General features: G+C 59.0%; 2 protein-coding genes and 1 long non-coding RNA gene across 6 annotated transcripts; all 3 read left to right on the top strand.

Annotated features, from left to right (window-relative positions):
• Positions 1-445: 445 nt before the first annotated feature.
• Positions 446-11,283, top strand: NEK8 (NIMA related kinase 8). The gene is made up of 15 exons (XM_065694544.1): positions 446-530; positions 849-1,054; positions 1,924-2,156; positions 2,825-2,956; positions 3,147-3,355; positions 3,742-3,821; positions 4,308-4,489; positions 4,697-4,847; positions 5,859-5,935; positions 7,048-7,165; positions 7,420-7,570; positions 7,778-7,941; positions 8,134-8,292; positions 8,443-8,601; positions 10,167-11,283. Exons 1-15 carry the CDS (start codon positions 484-486, stop codon positions 10,193-10,195), a joined length of 2,097 nt encoding a protein of 698 aa, XP_065550616.1. The 5' UTR covers positions 446-483; the 3' UTR covers positions 10,196-11,283.
• A 37-nt stretch (positions 11,284-11,320) lies between these two features.
• On the top strand, positions 11,321-20,945 carry TRAF4 (TNF receptor associated factor 4). 4 transcript variants are annotated; one of them, XM_065694547.1, is made up of 7 exons: positions 15,115-15,341; positions 17,761-17,812; positions 18,135-18,239; positions 18,336-18,497; positions 18,934-19,095; positions 19,168-19,323; positions 19,964-20,945. In XM_065694547.1, exons 1-7 carry the CDS (start codon positions 15,199-15,201, stop codon positions 20,594-20,596), a joined length of 1,413 nt encoding a protein of 470 aa, XP_065550619.1. In that variant the 5' UTR covers positions 15,115-15,198; the 3' UTR covers positions 20,597-20,945. The 4 variants fall into 4 exon arrangements, with proteins under 4 accessions (XP_065550620.1, XP_065550618.1, XP_065550619.1 ...); XM_065694548.1 differs by lacking the exon at positions 15,115-15,341 and adding an exon at positions 11,321-11,379 and having other exon boundaries at positions 18,934-19,323; XM_065694546.1 differs by having other exon boundaries at positions 15,114-15,341; positions 18,934-19,323.
• On the top strand, positions 11,430-13,505 carry LOC136021876 (uncharacterized). Its single transcript, XR_010615931.1, has 3 exons — positions 11,430-12,054; positions 12,138-12,322; positions 12,470-13,505. It is a non-coding gene; the product is annotated as an uncharacterized LOC136021876 (long non-coding RNA).
• Positions 20,946-24,700: the final 3,755 nt, after the last annotated feature.

Raw genomic sequence — 24,700 nt, 5'->3', positions numbered from 1 at the left:
GCGGGGTGTCCGTGCAGAGCTGGCGCAGCGTGTGCATAACAGGCGTTGCGCATCCATTCCAGGCTTTGCACATCTGTCCTGGTGCTGCACAGCTGTTATGGGTCCAGCACGTCTGTCGCGGGCACCGTGTGCGTGTACCGGGCACGGTGCTGCTCTGCCCCCGGTAAACCGGTCGCTAGATGGCAGCACGGCCACGTGCCGTGCGGTTGGCAGTGCCAGCGCGGTCCCTGTCCCCTCCACGCCGGGTGCAGGGAGGGACCCGGAGCCGTGGGTACCCCCACAAGCGAGAGGCCAGGTCGCCGTGGGGCGGCATCGCTCTCCCCCGGTAGAAGCGGAGAGCCCCCGTCCAGTCCCCAGCGAGCCCTATACACATGGCGAGACGCAAGCACGGCCTGCGGTGTTTTGTCCACCCGCGGCCGCCGTAGCAACCCCCGGAAGTGTCTCCATGGAGACAGGAGGAGGCTGGGCCCGGCCGGGGCAGAGATGGAGAAATACGAGCGGATCCGGGTGGTGGGGAGAGGGGCCTTCGGGTGAGGGCGGCTCCGGGGCGGGGGGGAGCCGGGGGTGTCGGAACGGGGATGTCCCGGCTGTGTGCGGGGAGCGGCGGTGGGAGGCAGGCCGCGTTACCATGGCAACAAAGCGTCGCCGTGGCAACACGGGGGTCAGCCGGTATGTGGTACCCTAAGGGAGGGGGGTGTCCAGTCTCTGGCTGTTGCCATGGCGATGGGGTGACCCGGCACTGGGGTGCAGGCCCTGTTGCCATGGCAACGGGAGGGGCAGGGGCGCCGTGTTACCGCGGGGTGGTGGCTGCATGTCCCCTGCGCTGAGACCCTGTCCCCATCCTGCAGCATCGTGCACCTCTGCCTGCGCAAGGCCGACCAGAAGCTGGTGATCCTGAAGCAGATCCCGGTGGAGCAGATGAGCAAGGACGAGCGGCTGGCGGCGCAGAATGAGTGCCAGGTCCTCAAGCTGCTCAGCCACCCCAACGTCATCGAGTACTACGAGAACTTCCTGGAGGACAAGGCGCTCATGATCGCCATGGAGTACGCCCCAGGTGGGCCCTGGTGTCCCTTGTCACTGGTTCCTTGGCAGTTGACCATGAGCCAAGTGACCGAGCACTGGCACAGGGTGCCCAGAGAAGCTGTGGCTGCCCCATCCCTGGCAGTGCTCAAGGCCAGGTTGGACACAGGGGCTTGGAGCAAGCTGCTCCAGTGGAAGGGGTCCCTGCCCGTGGCAGGAGTTGGAGCTGGAGGAGCTTTAAGCTCCCTTCAACCCAAACCATTCCATGATTCTATAATTCTGTGCCTTATGCATGTTAATCATATCCAAACCAAAGAGATTTCCAACACCTCTGTCACCAGTGAGCGTGCTGCCATCTGCCCTTGGCTTAGGTTTCACACACATTTCCCTGTGTCAGCTCTCGGCCACGCTGCTGCTCCCCCAGCTCTGTGTGGGAAGGTGCGATTTCTAGCGAGATCTGCTGTGGAGTAGCAGATGAAATCAACGTCTGCATCAGGGTTTGTATGTACAGGAGCTGTACGTGAGCCCTGAATCTGCACCTTCCCTTCTCAACAGGGGCCTCTCCTTGCCACGTGGCCTCTTGGACAGCAAGAATTCCCTTCTGCAGAACAGGCTTATCTTGTTCTGCTCTTGAGGTTTGTGTCCTCCTCCAAGAGCTGTAATTTTAGTGTTTCTTTTCCTGCTGCCTTTCACAATATGTCAACAGTAACTTCTCTTTTACCATTCTGTCGTTCCACCAACTGTGCTGCCATTGTTCTCTGCATGGTCTCAGCAGCACTGAAGGACATGCTGCATATCCCACCAGGATGTGCTTGGCTTAAGATGCCATGGCTAAATCCCACTGGATTTGAGGCTGGGTTTGTGCAGCCACCCTTGCTGATAGCCCATTATTGTTCATCACAGGGGGCACACTAGCAGAGTTCATTCATAAGCGCTGCAACTCCTTGCTGGACGAGGACACCATCCTGCACTTCTTCGTGCAGATCCTCCTGGCTCTCCACCACGTGCACACCAAGCAGATCCTGCACCGTGACCTGAAGACTCAGAACATCCTCTTGGACAAGCACCGCATGATTGTCAAGATCGGAGACTTTGGCATCTCCAAAATCCTGAGCAGCAAGAGCAAAGCCTACACGGTGAGTGGCCTGGCTCTGCAGGGAGCTGCTTACCACCATGGCAGCCAGCTGGAAGCTGGACTTGGCTCAGGATAGTCTCTTGGAAGCTGGCAGGTTGGATGTAGCACACTTGCAGTAGGCTACATCTATGTGTCATGATGCTGCTTTGGTCCTTGGAGTTTATATAAACTTGATGTCTTCACACCCAAGTTTAATGCAGCTCTTTGGGCACACTGGTAAGGGGAGACAGGGTTCCTCCCGCTGTCTCGGTGGGAGGGGTGGTGTTTGTGGGTTTGTCTGACACATACTTGGCAACAAAAGCCCTGCCAGTGCCTCTGTCCTGCCTTGGCTTAATCTCCTCTCCCTGAGAATCATTCCCCACCTGGTCTAATCTGACTAGACATTTATATCACGCTCATTGCTCCAGGCTCTGATTCTCTCCAGTGAATAGGAGCAAAATGAGAGGTAATCTCTGTAGGAGCAAAGGAGGTCACCAGAAAGGAAAATCCTCATGGTTTTCACTGAGATTCTCAGGCAGATGTTGACACCAAGGAACAAAAAGCCCAGCTCCACCAAGCTTTGGTTGGTGGTGCTCTAGCCAGCCTGCGCGCTGTGCTCTAAACTGGGCCCTTCTCTTTCCACCTCGCTGCCCCAGTTTCCCAGCATCATGGCGAATTTGTCTCTTCTAGGTTGTGGGAACCCCGTGCTACATCTCCCCAGAGCTCTGTGAAGGGAAGCCTTACAACCAGAAGAGTGATATCTGGGCTCTGGGCTGTGTGCTCTATGAACTCGCCAGCCTCAAGAGGGCTTTCGAAGCTGCGGTAAGAGGGAGGTGATTTACACACAGCACAGGGAGCTGCGGCCTCTCAGAGAGGTGCAAATGCATGCTTGGAGCACTCTTCTCACTGAGCCTGGAGGTGTGAAGGCAGAGAGCAGTGCTCAGAACTTCCTGCTCCTCAGCCTCGCCTCTGACCACCCAGGTACTGTATGTGTCTCTTGTTGTCCCTCCAGAATCTCCCTGCCTTGGTACTGAAGATCATGAGTGGGACGTTTGCCCCAATATCAGACAGATACAGCCCCGACCTGCGCCAGCTCATCCTTAGCATGCTGAACCTGGATCCTTCCAAGCGGCCCCAGCTGAATGAGATCATGGCCCAGGCCATCTGCATTCGGCCCCTTTTGAACCTCTACACTGATGTGGGCAGTGTCAAGATGAGAAGGCGAGTGAAGGTGTCACCTTAGTGTACCTTGGACAGGCTGCCACAGCTCGCACGTGTCTGACTGGCTCACTGAGCTCCAAAGAGCATTTCCCCATGCAGCCCTCCTGTGTTAGCCAATGTGCAGCTGCTGCAGGCCAAGCGTGGCCCAGTGGCTCGAGGCCATAGCAGGTGCCATGGCAGGTATGAACTTGTGGTTAGAGCAAACAGAGCTGTGAGCTCAGGAGGAAGCACAGTGATGCTAACTCCCTTCTCAGGTGGTTTAAAGCACCTGCTGAGGCCATTCAGCCGTGGCTTATGCTGTAGCTCTGCCCAGACCTTCTGTGATCCAGGGCTCTGCAGGATCTCTGGACTAAGCTGATGTTAAAGGCTGGATTTTGATTTGGCAGGCCTGAAAAACCCTTGGCCCCGGTGCCCACAGTGACCCACAGCCGGACAGGGGGACGAGTGAGCAGTGCCAGGCCGAGGGGTGAGTCCTGGCATGGTGTGTTCAACACAGCTCCATTCAGAAGGACCCTTTCCTTTGGACGGTGGGAGGGTCAGAGAGGCACTAGAGCTTCTGGAGAGGGGAAGTTTAAGAGATGTCAGCTTCCATGAGCCCTGGAGGAGTCCATGGGCACCTGAATCAAGTTTCCGCTGTTCCCAACGAAGGCTGGGAATGAGGCAGGGGGATGCTGAGGGGGATGTCCTGGTGCAGGCCGGTGCAGCTGGCATTGATAACAATTGGGATAGAGCTGTTGTGCTGCCACTTCCCTCAATTCGGGGCTAAATACAAGGACCTGTTCCCAGCCCTGGCTGGGAGCTCTGCAGCAGCCCCTTGCCAGCCTTAGCCAGGCACTGGTCTGGCTCTGCTGGCTGGCAGGCAGCTATGCTGGTACCCAGACTGGCTGGTGTCTTCTGTTCCTGTGGGAAGAGAGTCATGGATCCATGTTAATGATTTCTCTATGACCCATAGGTGTTCGAGGCGGCTCGGCCAGGACAGGAATCCCTCCTCCATTGTCATCCATCTACACGTGGGGGAGCGGGATCACCACCCCTCTCCGACTGCCCATGCTTAACACTGAGGTGGTGCAGGTGTCTGCAGGCAGGACACAGAAGGCTGGGGTCACCAAGTCGGGAAGGCTCATCCTGTGGGAGGTGAGTGATGTGACTGATGGCTTCCAGTGGCCGTGGAAGCCTCAGATGTGTGAGTTCTGAGGAGAGCACTCTTATGCTCACTGCGTAAGCCCTGGTGCTGCATCCTCCAGCACCACTGTCCAGTCCAGGGTGTGTGGGTCACACTGTGGGAAGGGGCTCCTCTGAGGTCTCCAACCCCACCACAGATCCACAGCTTCTCTCCACCAGGCTCCCCCGATGGGTGCTGCAGGAGGCCCTTCCCTCCCCGGAGCCACTGAGCAGCTCCAGCCTCAGTTTGTGTCCCGCTTCCTGGAGGGTCAGTCTGGTGTGACCATCAAACACGTGTCCTGTGGGGATCTCTTCACAGCCTGCCTCACAGGTGAGCTGCTGCCTCCTGCCTTCGCCTCCCCGAGTGCCAGACCCCTCTGCATGGCATCGAGCTTGTAAATGTAGTGTCACTGCCCAGGGAGCCTGCACTGCGAGGAGCGCCAGAGATGCTGGGGTGGGATGACACAAAAGTCTGTGTGGCCTCTCATATAACATTAGGTAAGGGGCAGAAATAACAGGCATGGTCCTCCTATGATGCTCAAGTGGTCAACTTGATCCCAAAGGCGTGTCTGGTGTGGGGAGGGCCACAGATCTCCTCCTTTTGCTGTCCTGGCTGCATTGGTGTTACATGAAGCCAGAGCTGACCTGTAGAGTGGGGATGCCAGTGTGAGGAGCATCTGGGAAGTTCAGCCTTTGTCACCTGTGAGTGTGATGCAGACGCAAACAGTGACCAGCAGTGACTGGCTTTGCAGTGTGAAGTCAATGTGAGCTGCTATAGGGCTGGTTGTCCTGAGCTCTAGGAAGACAAGGTCTGAAGACCCCTTAGGGTGAACTGGGCAGCTTCTGGCTGGGAGAGGAGCACACACACCAGCTTGAGGCTGTTTGTAGAGCAAAGCCCTCCCAGTAGTCCTTTTAGAGCCCTGTTTGCACTTCTGCTGGTGATCAAGGCAGCAAATGACAGACATGCAATAGGCAAACTGCAGGCACGGGTTTGTTCTACCTCTCCGTGGTGTTTCCTGCCTCCCCTTCTGCTGGGTGGCTGCTCAGTGAGTGCCTCTGTGTGTTCAACACCTTGACACACCGTGGAGTTACACAGCTGCAATAATGTTATCTCAGCTCTCTCCTATCATCTGCTCTTTGTTTGGCGAGTTGTTACAGCACATTGAGGCTCTCTGGAAGCTCACTAAAGGCTTCCGGCCCCTGCAGCAAGTTATGGAATCATACAATCATAGAGTAGTTTGGGTTGGAAGGGACCGGAGTGGGTGCTGGGAGCCACAGGCTGTGTGTGTGCCTTGCAGGGCCTCATACACGCCAGTAACACGACTTCCCTCTGCTTTTCCAGACAGGGGGATAATCATGACCTTCGGCAGCGGCAGCAATGGCTGTTTGGGGCACGGGAACTTCACGGATGTGAGCCAGGTTTGTCGTGAGGGTGCTGGGCGTGCTGCTCCCCCGGGGCACAGGATGGCTCCTGCCTTCTGCGCCACGTGAGAGGGCTCATCCCAGCTCCAGGGATGTGCATCCCAGCCGTGCTTTGGCATCCAGCTCCCTCCCCTTCCTCTCCCTGTCACTGCGGGGTTTAAAAGACCCAACCTGTGTCTCTCTTTCTTTCTTTCTCCCCCCCCCCCCCCCAACACAATGATCCCTTTGAGCGTGGGGGAAGTCGAGAGCTGCCTTGTGGTTGCTGTTGGCAGGCTCCCAGCTTGGAGCCTGCCTCCAATCACACACCTGCCTGCTCCTCTCTTGGCCTGCAGCTGCCAGGGTTCACTGAGAAAAGTTCTTTCTCAAAAGCAGCACTATTTGAAGAAGAGCCGTGCGCTTCCGATGGGCTCCAAACACACAAGGGCCCCGGGCACATCGCTCCCTTCCAGCTCCCTCCTCGGATGTGGCAGCAGCGCGATGGCTTCCAGCCGAGCACAGGCACTGCTGCCATTTGTCACTGTGGTCAGCTGGCTCCGTCCGGAGCTGAGCTTATTGCTGGGGAGTCGGGGGGGGGAGCAGTTGGGAGCAGCAGCCAGATCCCAACAAATGGTGCTTTTCACTCGCAGAAGATAATGAGGATGAGGTTGGCTGTGGCGAGGTGTCAGATCTAACAGCAGGTCACAGCAGGGGCTGGGCGAGATGTGGAGATCCTGGTCTCTCCACACCCTAACTGATAGCTCACAGCTCTTGTACACAAGAGCCTTTCAGCCGACGCATCCTGCACCAAGCCCCTGCCTGCTCAGGGAGTGCGTTACAGCCCCTGGCACTCCCCACATGGGCAGGGGGGCGAATCCCAACCCTTCCCTCTCCAAACCGTTGGTGCTGGCTGCTTTCTTCTGCCCCAGAGATGTTTGCATTATCTTCTGTGCTGCGTGCACGTAGTCTCTGAACCCTTTGAAGGCTGTTTGGAACTAGAAACCCTTCCCTGGTGTTTGTGTTGGATGAAAACTGGGATGCTGCCAGCGCTGTGTTGAGGCTGGGGGGCCGGGTGGGAGGGATGGGGCTGGCTGGGAGGTCTCGGCTGACGGCTGCTGCTCTTCCCCTGCCAGCCCAAGATCGTGGAGGCCCTGCTGGGCTATGAGATGGTGCAGGTGGCCTGTGGCGCATCCCACGTCCTGGCAGTTTCCAACGAACGGGAAGTGTTTGCCTGGGGCAGGGGGGATAATGGTAAGAGACGGCTGCTTGGTAAAACAGGGCTTGTGCTTCCCATTGCCTGTTCCCGCTCCTCTCACCAGCCCTGCTTGCCCACGGTCCTCTCCAGATGTGCCAGGGTAGGTGGGTGTGGAGGAGCTGCAGCTGCTTCACCGCATGCCAGCGCCCCTGGGGCTTGGATTTCACTTCTGTGGCTCTTGCAGCAGCTACGTTGATGCTCAGGTTTGTGCATTGCCATCAGCTGTGTCCTGCTCTGTTCCCTCTGCCAGGTCGGCTCGGGCTGGGTACCCTGGAGTGCCACAACTCCCCCCAGCAGGTTACAGTCCCACCAGAGCATGAGGTCCACAGAGTCATCTGTGGCATCGATTCCTCCATGGTCCTCACTGTGAAGAACCAGATTCTTGCCTGTGGAAGCAATAGGTAAGAGGGTCTGTGCTCCAGAGCTTGTTACAGCCTCCTGGGCCTTTCTGTCTGTGCTCAGCCCAGGCAGAGGGAGCAAGGGGCTGTAGAAGACATCTCTCACCGTGTGATCCTGCTCCCCAGCATCACGCTGCTGGTGGTGTGGTTATGCCAGGTCAGGGTTTGCCTCCATTCTGCCAGCTCTGAGCTGTGCTTTTCCCCATGCAGGTGTAACAAGCTGGGCCTGGATCGGATCAGCTCAGCAGAGGAGCCCTCCCCAGAGGACCAAGTGGAAGAGGCCACCGTGTTCATGTGTGCCCAGTCGGTCCCCTTGAACCAAGAGCCGATCGTGTGCGCTGACATTGGTACAGCGCACTCAGCTGCAGTCACTGGTGAGGGGTGGGTGCCCAAACCCCTGACTGGGGGCACCTGCATTTCTCCATCCTCCTGCCTCCATTTCCCATGAGCCTCAGAGGAGGGAGACACCCTGCTCCTGATGCTGGAGCTCTGTGGATGCTCAGCGTGGTATGGAGCAAAGAGCTTCAGTGCCTCCTCAGGTGACACCCAGTTCTTTCTCTTGTCAGCTTCTGGCCAGTGTTACACCTTTGGCAGCAACCAGCACGGGCAGCTGGGCACCAACTCCTGCCGCAACAGCCGTGTACCCCATCTGGTTGTGGGGCTCCAGGCGATGAAGGTCACTGTGGTGGCTTGTGGGGATGCCTTCACTGTGGCCATTGGTGCAGGTGAGAATGAAACCCCAGTGTTTTGGGCTGCAGCACACTCTAGCTTTCCTCTGCCTGCAGTCCATGCTGTGGTCAAGGAGATGATAGCCTGGGGTGGTACCAGGGAGGAGGGAGGCTCTGTGTGCAGTGAAGGGATATATCCCTTTGCAGATGGTGAGGTGTGCACGTGGGGGAAAGGAGCCAGGGGACGCCTGGGCAGGAAGGATGAGGTAACAGGAACACCAAAGCCGGTGCAGCTGGAGGAGACACATCCCTACCTGGTGACCTCCGTTGCCTGCTGCCACGGGAATACGCTGCTGGCAGTAAAGCGTGAGTAGAGGCTTTGTTACTGTGATTCCTGCCATGACAGCCCGGCCAGACACAATGCCTTGTGACTGGAGCTGTCCCAAGTAACCCTGGCATGTGAGCTCTGTGTTATTCTAGTCCCTCTCCAGCTGTAGGGGAACAGAAATAACTTGGGGCCCATAAAAATTCCCCTTCAGCACTGGGATGCTTCCGCTGGGCCGGGAGAGCAGAGGGACAGCAGAAGAGGTTCTCCTGCACTCCCACAGAGGTGGGGAGCTGAGGATCCAAAAGGAGCAGCTCTCTAATTGCTGCTGCTGAAATAGAAGCTGAGATTTGAGGCGTCGTTTTGGCTGCTGCCTTTCCATTGTGGTTTGGAAAAGATAGCGCTGGTTTTGTGGTTCCTCTCTGCTCGGCCCAAAGGCAGCATCGCTGCATGGTTAAAACGTGCCCATGGCATGACCTGCCCTTCCGTTCCCTGGGTGTATGATGGAAGCCTGGCCCACACTCCTGGAGGGGCCTTTCTTCCTCCTTTCCTGGGCTGATTATGGCCTCAGTGCTGGGCTGAGGGATCCCAGTCCCAGCCCACTTCAAGCAGGCTAATTACACCCTGGAGGGGAGGAGGCAGGGCTGTGACTGCCCCAGCGCAGCGCAATGGGCCGTGGCTCCTCTTCTTCCCCTGCAAGAGCTGAGCTCTCATGTGATGTGTGCTGCCACGTGAAGGGGACAGGGAATGGTCGAGGCCCTGGGCTCAGAAACAAGGAGGACATTTGTCATGGGAGCAGAAGGGTTCTGTGTCTGCAGCAGGCTGCTCTCCCCTTCCAGAGCTGGTTTGTGGGCTTCCACCTGCAGCACCCTAAGTGTAGGGACTGAGTGTGTAGCCCCATTTCTCTCCCTCTGCGCTGCCCAGTCTGAAACCTCAACCTGCTTGCCCTGGTACTGGCAGTGCAAACTCAGCAGCGGCGGTGTCAGGGCAGCAGCCTGGCCTTGCTATCCCTATCCCTCGGTAACCAGGGTACAAAAAGCATCGGGAGCTCTGTAAAAAGCTGAGATTTGGGCTTTCACACAGCTCAACCTGCCTGGAAGCTTCTCCAGAGAGCACACGATTGCTGGTGACACGTGCGGTGTCACTGCTGCTGTCAGCTCCGGCTGTGATCTGGCCCGCAGAGGCTGCTGGCACAGGCGAGCAGGGCTCTGCCTCTGGGGCAGCCGTTCTGCATTGCTCTGTGCTTCTCTCCCGTGTGGCAAACACCGTTTGTGACCTGTTTGGGTTTCTGCCCACTTCATTGTTGAGGCCACCCCTGTGCCCTTTGCTCGATCCCACTGTAAACACAGGAATAACTGGGAAAAGGCAGGTGTGCTGGAAGGGAGGAGGAGGAGGGCTGCAAGAGACTCCTGCTCGGGCTCTGTGTGCTGGGCACTGCCTCCTGCTTGTGCCACTACTGAGGCCTTGCTTCCTGGGGTAGCAAGGCAAGGATTGCGGTTGCCCATCTCTTGGGTATCTGGTCGGTGTGGGGCAGGCACTGCTCCCTGTGGCTTCGCCAGGATAGTGGCTTGTGGCTTATTCTTGGTCCTTGTCCTTTGTGTTTCAGCTGCTGTGGAAGAGTCACCTTCCCAGTGAGTTGAGAGGGGACACATCCAGCTGCCTGGAATGCCTTGTCCTCTCAGTGCTTCCTGATGGCTCAGCCCTGCATCCCCAGGCTCAGGAGCTCCAAACAGGAAACAGGGAGCTCCTAACGATGGTTCCCATGGAACCGGAGCTGGTCTCTCTTACGGAATCAACAAGGGTCACTGTGAACCTTCAGTGCCTGAGAGCTGCTGCCCTGGATGTGCCGTGGGGTGGACATTCCCAGAGCTCCGCTGCTGCTCTCAATGGGGAAGCCTCCCCGCTGGAAGTGCCTGTGTGGAAGGGTGAGGAGCACAAAGGTTGTTTTCCCAGTGGAAACTGTCTCTGGTTACAGAGCCCAGGCTGACAGCTCAGTGTCTGAGAGAGCTGTCAGCCTGTGCACAGCAGTGTCTGGAGTTAGGGCCCCAGGCACTACTCGGGGTGACTAAGTGCAAACCTCTTTTCTAATTAGAGAAGCCTGTCCTTTCCCATCCCCCAAAGAGCGTTTCACCCGTTTGTTGGGCTGTTTATCATGCTTCTGAGGGTCCTGCTCTGCACAGCAGGACGAACCCGGGGTGAACAGCCCCTTTGTGCAGCACAACCTGGTTTGCTCTCCCAAAAATACAGCCTGGAGCTTTCCAATTAGAGCCTCCCCCAGCGCCAGGAGCTCACCAGAGGATCTTCCAGCTGACATTTGTCCTCAGGCCCCTAAATCCTGCTGCTGACCAGCTCACAGGCTCCCAGCTGAGCTAGCGGAAGGCAGTGAAACACAGCGAATGATTGTCAGCACTTGAAGGTTTTTAACCCAGATCTCTCCAGGGGGGTGATGAGCTTTCACCAGGGATCCTGTCCATAGGCAGGCGGGGGCATATCACCCCGTCACAGACAGGAGCTGCAGGTTTTATCTCCAGAAGGGTCTTTTCCTTTCCTTCCCCCCCCCTTTTCTTTTTTTGACTTACATCTGCCCTGGGCCAGTTTCTGATGAGCGCCTGTCTCTGATCTGTCTGACACTGCAAATGCTCCTGCCTTTCACATCCATCTTTGTGCCGTTGCCAATCTGTTGTGTATAAAGTCAGGGCTTTCATGAGCTGGCTGAGATGAAATCTCTCTAATTATTTCTGTGATTCTTTCCTGTGTTCAATGAGGGGAACCTCGCCGGGCTCTGCTAGAAGCCAACTGATCCCTCTCTCATGTGGAAGGTAATGAATCCCGGCAGCTCTCCTGCTCTTTCTTCCCTTCACCTCCCAGGCTCCGGGTTGGGAAGGGAGCAGGTCCTGTCCGGCCGGGAGAGGCGTGTGCCCTGCCTGCAGACACTGCCTCCCTCTTTGGCTCCTGCCGGGGTGGGAGCTGGGGTTTTTCCCTGCTGTGGAGCTGCCTTTCCAGGCGGTTACACCCTGGGAGCCCAGGAAGCTCACTGGAATTCAAAGGCTCTGCCAGTCCCTTGGCACTCGCTTTGTGCTGCAGGTTACAGGGATGGCTCCAGCAGCCCGGTGTCAGTGGAGGTGAAGGTGTTCTCCACTCCTGGGCACCAAGGTGATTGCGGGGCTGGGTTAAATCACCTCAAAGCCCCTCTGGGCTGCTCCCTGTGCCAAGCTGGTGGCAGCACCAGCTTCTACAGCAACGGACATCTCTTGTCTGCGTTGTGCTCAGCTCCTTGCTGAGCTCCTTGCTCCTTGCATCACATGCAAACACATCCCATAAGAAGGGGCTGATGTTCTGCTACAGCCTTGCCAGAGCTGAGAGCTGGTTGGGATAGAAGGACAGAGCTCTCTGCCACTCTTTGTGTTGAAGGTGGTGGCACCAAAATGCCACTGCTCCATGGGATGTCCAGCACAGAGAGCCACTGGGATCTCCCCCTGCTGCCAAATGGAGGGGTGAGCCTCTGTCAGCCCCCTTTTCCCACTGATGTGCTGGTGTTGAGTGGGGTTTATGGCTTAATGATGCTTTTGCACCGCAGTGCTGAGCTGTCACCAGCTTGATTATGGTCGGAGGAGCCAGCGTGGACCAGTGTTAGTGCAGGGCCCGGCGCTGGAGCCCTGGGGATTCCGCAGCCTGTGTGCTCCGTGCGGCAGCTCAGCTGGGAAGCCCAGCGAGATGATTTGAATAATTTAATACCAGGCTGTGACCAAGCCTGGCGAAAGGGTAAAGGAAACAAAGAGGCCCCCAGCCCCGAGCAACAATAGCTCTTGAAGCGACAAGCCGAGGCATGTCCGTGCTGCCACAGGCACACAGCAGCCCGGGCAAATAGGCCACTGCATTCCTCACGTCTGCTGCTTTGTTTCCTTGCAGAAGCTCCCGGTGAAAGCTGCAGGTCTTGGGGCTTCTCCCTTTTATCCTTGTGTTGTTCCCGTGTTCTGGGGAGCTGGTGCTGGATCGGCTGTGTCCCTGTGGCTCTTCTAGCCAAGGAAGGCAAGGGCTGAAGGGAGCGGGTAGGGGAGGTGATGCAGGGATGCTTTGTGCATCCCGGCTGGTGTAGGTACCCTCTGTCACTGTCGTCCCTGCTCCTGTGCTCCATAAGATCCCAGTGACCTGGGGCCACCGCTGTCAGCAGGAAACAGCCCCAAACCCCCTGCTGATCCCAGAGCTGATTTGATTTGATTCGATTCCGGCCCCACTGTTGTGGTCACATCCCCATTCCAGGAGCCGGAGTCTGTGTCCGGCCACCTCGCTCTCCTTACCCCCGCCTTTCCCCAGCGCAAAGCAGGAAGAGGACTCTCCCTGCTCCTTTCCCCCGGGGCAAACCGCTCCACCTTAACTTCTTTAGAAGCTGCGGTTTGTTTTCTGTCCATCCATTTTAAGTTAAATACAAGGCGGGGGGGATGGAGCAGGGATGCAGGGCAAGGGGAAGGCTTCCCAAAGCCCGGATGGGTTCAAGGACTGACCCATCACAGGGCGGACAGCGAACATATCGCCTGCACAAAGGCAATTGCCCTGCTCCGAGTGTCGCCTTTGTGCGAGACAAACGCCCCGGCTGTGATGTTGAGAGCGGGGAGGGCTTCCCTTAGGGAGAGGGGGAAAAGGGAAGGATCTTTGTTTGCAGGGTCTGACACCTCCCAGCCGTCCTGCCGGCGCAGCCAGCACCTCCTGATGGCTTTGTCAGCTCCTGGCTAATTAGCAGAGATGCTCCTCAGCGAGGTTAGGAACGAGAAAGGTTTAAAACATCAAAGAGAAGTGGTAAATAGTGATAAAACAGCGCTGGTCCCTGCCTGTCACGGGAGATGAAGGCTTTCTAAGCTCATCTGAGCAGGAGTGATGCAGTATGGGGCTTGGAGCAATCTGCTCTAGTGGAAGGTGTCTCTGCCCGTGCTGGGGGCTTGGAACTGGATGAGCTTTTCCAACCCAACCCATTCTGTGATGATTCCGAGTGTCCTACGCCTGCTATGGGGTAGCACAGGGGGTCCCCTCATCCCATGGGGTACCAAGGGCCCATCCTTTTGGTCTGAGCCCCATCCCACAGCAGTGTCCAGGGCTGGTTTTTAGACAGGGCCTGGTTGAGGGTTGTTCAAGGCGGGCCCAGCTCCAGGGCATGCTGTGACTTAGTGGCAGAACCAGACAGACCACAGGGCTGTTTGTACGTCCTGCCCTGGGGGGTCACGGCTCGGGGTGAGCCCAACCCCAGGCTGCCACCCCTAAGACAGCTCCGAGGTGCCCGGTGCCCCCCTGTGCTCCCTGTGCCGTCGCTCGTTCCTACACGTTGGGTTTCCAGGCGCTCTGGGAGCTGGTTAAAGTTTAGCTCAGTGCCCTCCACCACCCGAGGCTGCCAGCTCCATACATCCCCCAGACAGGAGCCCGCGGTGGCCGTTCACCCTTCATCTATGTTGGCACGAGCTTCCCTGCTATTCGGGGGTCAGGAGTTAAAGCCCTGTTGCAGCTCAGGTCAGGGTAACCCCAAAAATGAGCCACCCATCCCCTTGTTGGCAGCCGGGGCAGCAGGCGGGCAGCCTGCCTTCCCCCTCGGGCTGTTGTAGGGGTTTATTTTAAGCAGGGAGAAGGGTAACGTGAGCTCCTTGAGTGACAAGTGATAGAGCTCGACTTGCTCAGCGTGTCCCCCAGGAATCCCTCTCCTTTGCCATTTGCTAATTGAAAACTGCTAACATTTGGGGCTGGAGCAACTGCCGCCCTTAATGGGAAGCTGGCTGGAGCGTGCGTTGGTGGGACTCACACATGCTCGCAGCCTGTCATCTGCTCGTCTCCATCTCTAGGGAAAGGGGCAAATACTCCCATATGCTGCTCCGGTTTCTGCAAGAGTGAAGTGGGGGCCGGAGCCAGACAGATTTGCTTTTATTCTCCCTTCTCCGAGCTCTTGCGAGGTTAGGAACCACCGGCTGGAGGGATGCTGTTGGACCCTACTTATCTGTGGAAGATGAGGCCACGGGAGCATGGCATGTGTCCCCATCATGCCTGTGGCGCATGCGGGGAATCAGGGCAGCCCCTCTATGTCCTGTTGCTGCCCAGCGGGAGCGTGGTATCCCCAGGGAGGGGACACAGGGGCAGTGAGGACAGCACATTGTGTGCCCCCAGCCCGCAGCCAGAGCCCAGCCTGGGCCAGGGGAGGCTGCAGCTGGGAAAAGGGGGTCTGCATGTTGGTCTGGCCCTGTACGATGTGATCGATGCGACACGATATGATGCTCCCCAGGCTCCTGAGGTGGCTGCACCCAATGCAGGGGGTCCCAAATCCCTTCCGGAGGGTCTGTGCCCAGCGCAGGGAGTTCCAACCCCGCCGAGGGGCCGTATCCCGTGTGATGCTCCCCAGGGTGCCTGTACCCGACGCGGTGCCTCCCGACACCCCCCCCATCGTAGGTGCTGATGCTCCCCGAGCCCCGGCGTGCCGGGCTGGGGCTGGGGGGGGGGGGGGGGGAAGGTGCGGGGAGGCGGAGCCCGTGCGGGAGGCGGCGGAGCCCGGCCCCGGGCGCGGGGCGGTGTCGGGCCGGTTCCACCGCCCCGTCCAGCCCCCGGGCGGAGCCGGGCTCGGAGCGCGGAGCGGAGCGGGGCGCGGAGGAGCGGAGCGGGGCGGCGGGATGCCGGGCTACGACTACAAGCTGCTGGAGCGGCCGCGGCGGCGGGTGCTGTGCCCGCTCTGCGGGAAGCCCATGCGGGAGCCCGTCCGCGTCTCTACGTGCGGACACCGCTTCTGCGATACCTGCCTGCAGGAGTTCCTCAGGTGAGCCCCGGCGGGGCCGCACGACGCGAACCCTTTCCCCTGTGGGGTGCCCCGGTCACAACCCGGTCCGGGGCGCTGCAACACGGGGGGCACCGGGGGCTTCTTCCGCCCCCCCCCCCCCCCAGCACATCACTACCGGGAAGAGGTGCGGGGAGCCGCGGGGTGACCAGGACGGGGAGCTCGGCGCGGCGCTGGGGATGTCCCGGGGTGGATAAGGGGTTACCCCGTGTTGTGGGGTGCTGCTGGTTATGGGGTGCTCCGGCTTGAGGAGAGGGGGTGCGGCGCTCGCCCAGCCCGTGACAGCCGCCCCACGGCGTGCAGCGGCCCGTGGCCCCTCTCGGTGAGGAGGAGGAGGAGGAAGAGGCCGGGTGAAGCCCGCAGCGGCGAGTTTCGAGCACTCGCAGAGATTTGTGTTTAACCCCTTCTCGCCCCGGCTCCGCTGGAGGAAGCGATCGTAGACGCGGGGGGCTCGGCTGCCCCGGTACGGCCGTGCCCACGGTGTCCGCGACCCGGTCTGTGTGCGCTCACAGGGACCAAGGGGCCAGGGCCCCTTCCCAAGGGCTTGCTGTTTGCCACCCCCAGCCCAGGTACCGGCCCCGGTGCTGCCGGCTGCTGCCCGCGGGGGCTCCGTGCGGTGCCGGGGTCGCACCGTGCCCGGTGCCGGTGTCCCCCGGGCCGGGCGTGCGGCGGTGCCGAGCGTGCCCTCGGGGCCCGGTTTCCGCTGCCGCCCCCGGCTGCACCTCGCCCCAACGAAGCGACCTTTGCCCGGTGCGGGGGCCCCGCGGGCACCGTCACCGCTGCCGGTATCGGTGAAACCGGGCGTTCCCCGCGCCTGTGCCACGCAGCTCCGCGCCCTCCCGCACCGTCCCGCGGCACCTCGGAGCTACCAGCGAGGTCAGACACGGGGGTCCCGCACTGAACCCCCCCGCTTGCACCAGACCGGGTTTGGGGGTCCCATGGGCTGAGCCATCCATCCCCACCGCGCTGCTCGGGGGGTGTTGGGGGGTGTTTGGGGGTGCTGGGGCTCCCCCACCCCATCACCTCGCTGCTCCCCGGCACGCTGCGAAGGTCAGAGGCAAGGACGGTCCCCCCAGGCGCTGCCTCAGCACATTCCCTGCCTGGCCAAGCGTGAGGAAAGGGGAGGCTTTGTTGGGGATTAGGCGCTGCCTTTGGGTCGCCGTCCCTCTTTCCCTGCCAGCCCCGGCACCCTGACACCATCCATGGGGTGCAGGCAGGGCTGGATGCCCCCGGGAAGCCATTGCCAGCCATGGGGCGATGCCATGGGCTCCCCGGAAGGGGCTGCGAGCAGCTCATGTGCCCGGGTGCCTGCAGCAAACAGAGCGGGCACACGGATGTGGCTGCGCCCCACGGGGTCCCGCTCGCAGCGCTGGGAGGGATTCACTTTGGGAAGCACAGGGGTGGTGGTGGGGGGGTGTCACTGCGCTCTGCCCGGGCATCCCAAGCCAGCACGTGCCAGGCGGCACTGCTGGATCCATTGCTCCGAGTCACATCCTCTTGGCAGCTCCGGTTGAGGCCACGCTGGCGCCTGCCAATGGTGCGCAGTGATGAGATGTGGAGCGGTTGAGCGCGGGCAGGACAACCTCGTCCGGAGATCCAGGGTCCTTGTGCTGTGTCCCAGTGTCCATTGGGAATGGCGCACGGGGTGCCAACCTCATCGGTCCCCAGGCAATGTCATGGGGGCCAGGAGTGATAGTGGCTCCTGGCCAGCTGTGTCACCATCCGTGCTGCCTGTTTGGCTCCATCCCTGGCTTTCCACCCCATAGAGGTCAGGCTGAGCAGAGCCATTCGCCCTTCAGGGATGGCTCTCGGGATGAGCACCCCATCCTGGGCCTCAGCAGGATGGGGACCCCTCCAGGACAGCTGCCTGTCCCCATATCCTGCCTCACCTCAGTGCTTGCTGGGGCCGTTTCCTGTGGAGCAGGAGCCCCGGGGCCATGCATCCGGGCTGCACATCTGGCATCCAGCTGTGGCCTCCCACAGCTCCCCTGGGCCCCGGCACCTCGGGCTGTGGGTGCCCATGGTCCCCACCGCGGTCCTGGCCACCGCCACCGGCACCCTGCTGTAATCCCGGGGGAACTGGGGTGGGCAAAGGGGGGGGATCGGGGTCCAGATGGTGCCACGCTCACAGCGGCTGGTCCAGGTCTCTGGGGACCAGGGCAGCTGTGCCGGGCCTGGGGGGGGGGGGGTGTCTGGTGGGGGCATTTCCCAGCTCAGACAGATGGAGCGGGATTAGAGCTGCGGCTCCCCATGGGCTGGATTTGGCGCGGGGTGAGCGCTCAGCGATGGAGGGTCAGCACCAGCTCCATGGGGTGGGATGGTGGCGACCCTGTGGGCCGTGGTGGCTGCGTCACCGGTGCGGTTCGCAGCCCTGAATGACCCTGACCCTTCTGTCTTGCAGTGAAGGCGTCTTCAAGTGCCCCGAGGACCAGCTGCCCCTGGAGTATGCCAAGGTGAGCCTGGCACATGGATGGGATGCGGGGCATCCCCATCCCTGTATCCCGCACTGAGAGGCCGTCCTCTGCCCCGCGCTCCCGCCTGGCACAGCCGCGCCAGCCTGGCACGGGCACCCGTGCGGAAGCAAGAGCCCTTTGTGCCGTGGAGCCAGGAGCGGAAACCCATTCCCGACAAAGGGAGCTTGTTCGTGTGCCGGCGGGGGGGGATCCGGCCCCGGGCAGCGTGCCCACGGCTCCCAGCCAGGCTGCGATCGGGGTCCCTGTGCCCCCCCACCCCAGCCTGCTTTGGGATGCTGACGCCATGGTGCTGCTCTCCCAGATCTACCCCGACCCGGAGCTGGAGGCGCAAGTGCTGAGCCTGGCCATCCGCTGCATCCACAGCGAGGAGGGCTGCCGCTGGAGCGGGCTCATCAAGCACCTCCAGGTAGGGGCCAGCGGCATGGGGAGGAGGGAGGGAGGGTGTGTGTCAAGGGTGCACCCATAGACCCCCATTCACCGTCCCCTTGCCCCCCTACCCAAGGCCCATCTCGGTACCTGCGGCTTCAACGTGATCCCGTGCCCCAACCGGTGCAGCGCGAAGCTGAGCCGCCGCGACCTGCCCGAGCACGTCCAGCACGGCTGCCCCAAGCGCCGCGTCAAGTGCGAGTTCTGTGCCAGCGACTTCACCGGGGAGGCCTTCGAGGTGGGCGGTGGGGGGGCACGGTGGCCATGGAGGGGATGTGGATGGACAGGGGTGTTACAATGGGCATGGCCTTGATGCGGGTACCATGGGGGTGTAGCCTGGTTGGGAGGAGCAATGTGGGGGCTTCGATGGGCTGCAGGGCACCACTGGGGACACAGCCTGGCCATGGGGACGCCATGGGGAATACAGCCGGGCCATGCGGACATATTCTGGCCATGGGGACACAGCCTGGGTGTGGGACCCCAGCTTGGCCATGGGGTACCATGGGGGATACAGCCTGGCCATAGGGACACAGTCTGGGTGGAGGAGACCATAAGGGACACATCCTGGGTTGGGGACACCCTGTGGGACACTGCTTGGCCGTAGGGGGCATGGCACGGCCGCATCCCTGCCCATGGGGGCAGCCGGAGGGTGACGATGCTGTCTTGGTCCCCAGGGCCACCAGGGCACGTGTCCCCAGGAGAGCGTGTACTGCGAGAACAAGTGCGGGGCCCGCATGATGCGGCGCCTGCTGCCCCAGCACGCCCTGACCGAGTGCCCCAAGCGCACCCAGCCCTGCACCTACTGCGCCAAGGAGTTCGTCTTCGACACCATCCAGGTGAGACAGGGCCCACGGGGACGCCCTCGTCCCAGCTCCTGCCCCCGGCTGACGGCCGCTCTCCATCCCCAGAACCACCAGTACCAGTGTCCCCGGTACCCCGTGCCCTGTCCCAACCAGTGCGGGGTGCCCAGCATCGCCCGCGAGGACGTGCCCACACACCTCAAGGAGAGCTGCAGCACTGCCATGCTGCTGTGCCCCTTCAAGGAGGCTGGCTGCAAGCACCGGGTGAGTGCGTCCCAGTGAGCATCCCTGTGCTGCCCCCATGTGCCCCATGGCATCCCCATACCTTCCTGCTGCCCTGTCCCCTCTGCTGTCCATATTCTGCTCTGTCCCATCCATGCCATAGAATCATAGAATGGTTTGGGTTGGAAAGGACCTCAAGATCATCCAGTTCCAACCCCCCTGCCATAGGCAGGGACACCTCACACTAAACCATCCCACCCAAGGCTTCATCCAGCCTGGCCTTGAACACTGCCAGGGATGGAGCACTCACAACCTCCCTGGGCAACCCATTCCAGTGCCTCACCACCCTCACAGGAAAGAATTTCCTCCTTAGATCCAATCTAAACTTCCCCTGTTTCAGTTTGAACCCGTTACCCCTTGTCCTGTCACTGCAGTCCCTGATGAAGAGTCCCTCCCCAGCATCCCTATCCTTATCCTGCCTCATCACTATTTCCCTTTGCCACCCAAGTGTCCCCATGACATCCCAACCAGGTGTCCCTGTGCCACCTCTGTGTCCCCACAACATCCCCGTGCCATCCTGCCGCAGTACCACCACGCTCCAATGCCGTCTCCATGACAACCTCACAGCATCCTTCTCCCACCCTGTCCCCGGCCCCTGCTGACGTTCCCGTTGTCCCCGCAGTGCCCCAAGCTGGCCATGGGCCGTCACCTGGAGGAGAGCACCAAGGTCCATCTGGGCATGGTGTGCGCGCTGGTGAGCCGGCAGCGTCAGGAGATCCTGGAGCTGCGCCGGGACGTGGAGGAGCTGTCGGTGAGCAGCGACGGGACCCTCATCTGGAAGATCTCCGACTACACCCGCAAGCTGCAGGAAGCCAAAGCCCGCAGCAACTACGAGTTCTTCAGCCCCCCTTTCTACACCCACAAGTACGGATACAAGCTCCAGGTCTCGGCTTTCCTTAATGGCAACGGCAGCGGGGAGAGCAGCCACCTCTCCGTGTACATCCGCGTGCTGCCGGGCGAGTACGACAACCTGCTGGAGTGGCCCTTCTCCTACCGCGTCACCTTCTCCCTGCTGGACCAGAGCGACCCTTCGCTCTCCAAGCCCCAGCACATCACCGAGACCTTCCACCCCGATCCCAACTGGAAGAACTTCCAGAAGCCGGGAGCGTCGCGCAGCTCCCTGGACGAGAGCACCCTGGGCTTCGGCTACCCCAAGTTCATCTCCCACGAGGACATCAAGAAGCGGAACTACGTGCGGGATAACGCCATCTTCATCAAAGCCTCGGTGGAGATACCCCAGAAGATCCTGGCCTGAGCCCTTGGTGCTCCCCGGGGGGGACAGGACACGAGGTGGGCACCCGCCATGGGGTGCCCCATTTGGTGCTGAGCCCCTGCCTGCCCCTCGGGTGGGCAGGGATGGGGCTGCTTCCCCATGGCCATCCCAGGGCTGGGACCCTGCTGCAGCCCCTTTTCAGGTGCTTGGGGGGGTGCTGGGGGGCTGGGACCCCCAAGCCCCTCATGGGGTGCCCGGTCTCCACGGGGACCCCCTGCCCAGAGCCATATTTTGTAAGCTGGTGCCCCCCGGGAGCACGGTTGTTATTTATTACCCCGGGCCCCCCCTCCCCGCCTCTTGGTTTTGGTCAATAAACGCCTCTTGTATTTATTATGGCCGATTGAAGCTCCTTCCTCTGCTTGGGCAAGGATGGGGTGCACTGCCCCCCCCCCCCCAGCAATGGGGTGCTCATGGTGCAGCCATTGAGCTGGGGGGCTCGGAGAGGGGTAATCCCTGACCCACATCCGGCAGCAGACGGGTCAGATGGAGATGGATAACTCGGTAATCACCAGCAATGGGGTGTGCTGGGGGTGTCACCAGGCCCTGGGGGGGGCCTTCAGCCCCCCCCCCCCCAGCCAAGCCAATTGCCCCCCTGGGGGGAGCAGGGACTCAGTACAAGGGGGTGGGTAATGGTGGAGGGCACTGGGGGCGTTTCGGTGGGGGCTCAGGGATGTGGTGTCCCGTCCCGTCCCCCCCCCAGTCACCCCAGCGGCAATGGGGGTGTCGCATCTCTGCAGCCTAATCCCACAATTGCATTAGTGCTGCTTCGGCTTAATGTAATTAGCGCCTAATCAGCTGCACCCGGGCTGGAGGGACGAGGGGGGAAGCGCTGCAGCGGTGTGCCCATACCTCGTGTTCCCCCCCTCCATCAGCCCGTTCTGGTGCCCAGCATCAGTTCATTCTGTAGCCCAGTATCAGCCCATACTGGTGCCCAGCATTAGTTCATTCTGTAACCCAGTATCAGCCCATACTGGTGCCCAGCATTAGTTCATTCTGTAACCCAGTATCAGCCCATACTGGTGCCCAGCATTAGTTTATTCTGGCGCCCAGTATCAGACCATACTGGTGCCCAGCACCAGTTCATTCTGTAGTCCAGAATCAGCCCATACTGGTGTCCAGAATCAGCCCATACTGGTGCCCAGCATCAGTTCATTCTGTAGCCCAGAATCGGCCCTTTCTGGTGCCCAGCACCAGTTCATTCTGTAGTCCAGAATCAGCCCATACTGGTGTCCAGAATCAGCCCATACTGGTGCCCAGCATCAGTTCATTCTGTAGCCCAGAATCGGCCCTTTCTGGTGCCCAGCATTAGTTCATTCTGTAGTCCAGAATCAGCCCATACTGGTGTCCAGAATCAGCCCATACTGGTGCCCAGCATCAGTTCATTTTGTAGCCCAGAATCAGCCCATACTGGTGTCCAGCATCAGCCCATTTTGACGCTCAGAATCAGCCCGTTCTGGTGCCCAGCATCAGCCCATTTTGGTGCTCAGATCCAGCCCATTTCGGTGCCCCGCCTCAGCCCGCACTGCGCTCCCCATCCTCCTTCCCCGGCTTCCGCCCCGTGCTCGACTCGGTGGCGCCGCCTCGCGGTGTCTTTTGGTTTCACCCCAGAGCCCGCACTCGGGCCCGTTCTCGTTTGTCTCCTGCAGACCCTTTTACGCTGCTGTTCTACCGCTGCGTGAGGGACGTCCCCCGAGCTAGGTGGGGGCAAACGCATCATCCAATCCCTCTCTGCATAGGCCTTACCTTTAGATATATATTTATAGTTTGTATTTTATTTTTTATATATATTTTATAATTTATAGCTATACACATATATTGATGCACACACATACATATATGCATAGACATACATATATATATACTTACATATATATATTTACATATATATGTTTACATATATATGCACACACACTGTATAGGAGCTATCCCAGCCATACACCACAGCTGGGTGTTGGCAGCCCGTTGTGCACCCCAATTATTATTATTATTAATATTACAATATAGCATTATATTATAATATGTACAATTATGATATAATAACTAGTATATATCATAGATTATTATATATTATATGTAATTATTACATTATTATTATTTATACTATATATAAGAACAATAACGAAGAACCCCCCTATATAGTTATTTGTGACCTAAAGGCTTTATGACCTAAAGCTATTGTGGGCAGTGCCGCTGGCTGAAGCCTGTGCAGCACCTCTTGGCTGTGCTCATTCAAAGCCCATCGGAGGAGAAAACCAGCCCCAGGGAGCCGAGAGCTGCTCAAAGGCCTGGATCCATCCCTCTGCTTCCCCTGCTTGGGGGTTATTCCCTTTTCTTTCCCCTCTGCAGTCACTAAGGGGCTGTTTGCCGTCAGGTGCCGCTCTGCAGTAGCTCTGATGAGCATCACCGTACAGCTCCGTTTATCCCGGCACGTCGCAGCCGGAGCCACGTCTCCGTGCGGTGCCTGGCTGGAAATGTCAACCGGATCTTGAAGCACCTCTTAACCTTCACGTGTTTGGAGCAATTCCCCTGCAAGCCCCTGTCTGCAGAGCAGGAGGAGGAGATGCTCTTAATATTCGTGGGGGAGAGGGAGCGATAAAATGGATTTGTTCCTAAATTTAGCCTCAAATTTGCAGTTTAAAAAGAACCTTCCTGGGAAGTTGCTGGCTGGAAGGTTCATTCTAAAGGCCCGGCAGCTTTCAGCGTGGTCCCTGCTCCGTTGGGCCAACACGGTGAGTATTCCACAAGATGCTCAAGCCACTGGGGAAAGTGGTATGAAATACCCTGGATATTGAAGGGCCGGAGCTTAGTTTAAGACCCCAACCATGCCGAGATGCTCCTATTTAACTGAACACCAAATCCTTTTCACACCTTACAGAACCCTTTCTATATAGACTGGGAGAATTTCTGGCAAAACCCACTTCATCTGCTGCTCTTCTGGATGTAAATGCAGAGCCCTGATTTGTGCCAATTGCTGCCACTCTTGGCCAAGATGCAAAACCAGACATTAATACTAATATCAGGAGGAAAACACAAGGGCAATTTGCTTTCACATCCTTTATTAAACACCCGGCCGGGGTCCCCTCCTCCCCAGGACCAAGGGGTTTGAGGGTGGCGAAGGAGAAGGGGTTTATCCAGGTTAAATCCTGGGGTGATTTCCCCGCTGAGGCCATCTGAGTTAATGCTTTGTACCCGATTGCCTGGAAATGAACTGAAGTAGATTAAATACTCCAGTAATTTTATTGCAATTTGGCCTTGTTGAACATTGGAAGAGCATCCAAAGGTGGCTGATGTCCAACACAAGCTTCCCCAGCCAAGTCCTGAGGAGCTGATTTTAGCGTGCCCCTTTCCTGTGGCTCCTCCTCGTTGACCAGGAGCTCTCTTCAGCCCCTCTCCATCAAAAGGCAACGTGCTGCTGGGCTTTGGCACAGAACACCTCGGGGTGATGCTGACCCCTCCGTGTGCGCATCCTTCTAACCCTTACCGTGGTACAGGGAGCTCAGTGTAGGGGTAAAACCAAACACAGCCATTCAATCTTTGAAGAAAACCCTGTTTGGCCCCAAGGGAGAAGCTTTAAAAGGTTGGATCTTACTCTGTTGGATGCCAGAGGCCTTAAGCTTAGTTACGGCTGCAGGTACTGTGCTCACACGGAAGTCCCCACTGGCTCATTAGTGCTCCAGTACACAGGTCTAACTACCTGCAAAGACAGTGTAAGAGTCCTGCAGAAGGGATTCCTCCTGCTGGGGGGACAGGTGAAGATGCTTCCAAAGATGCTCCAGTGATTGCAGGATAAAGAGGATTCCGAAGCTCCGTCTCTGCATGGTGGGCAGATGGATGGGTGGCTGCTCTAAGCTGCCTGGTTTACCCCAAAATTCTGGAGGAGCGTGTGGAATACAAATACATTTCCTAGCATCTGGGAAAAGTGGGAACAGCGTGAAAGGTGTTAGCTTGGTGTCTGGGAGATGTTGCCACTCCAGCACATGGAGATGGGTTTGAGCTGCCGTGTCATTCTGGGATGAAAGCATAGATTAAATGAGATGTGCAATCACTAGAGAGGGCAGAAAACCTCCCACAGCTGCAGAGGGGTCT

This window comes from Lathamus discolor, chromosome 14 (assembly GCF_037157495.1).
Source record: "Lathamus discolor isolate bLatDis1 chromosome 14, bLatDis1.hap1, whole genome shotgun sequence".
Lineage (NCBI taxonomy): Eukaryota > Metazoa > Chordata > Aves > Psittaciformes > Psittacidae > Lathamus > Lathamus discolor.
Note: the sequence above shows the minus strand (reverse complement) of the source record. Positions and strands in the feature narration are given on the sequence as shown.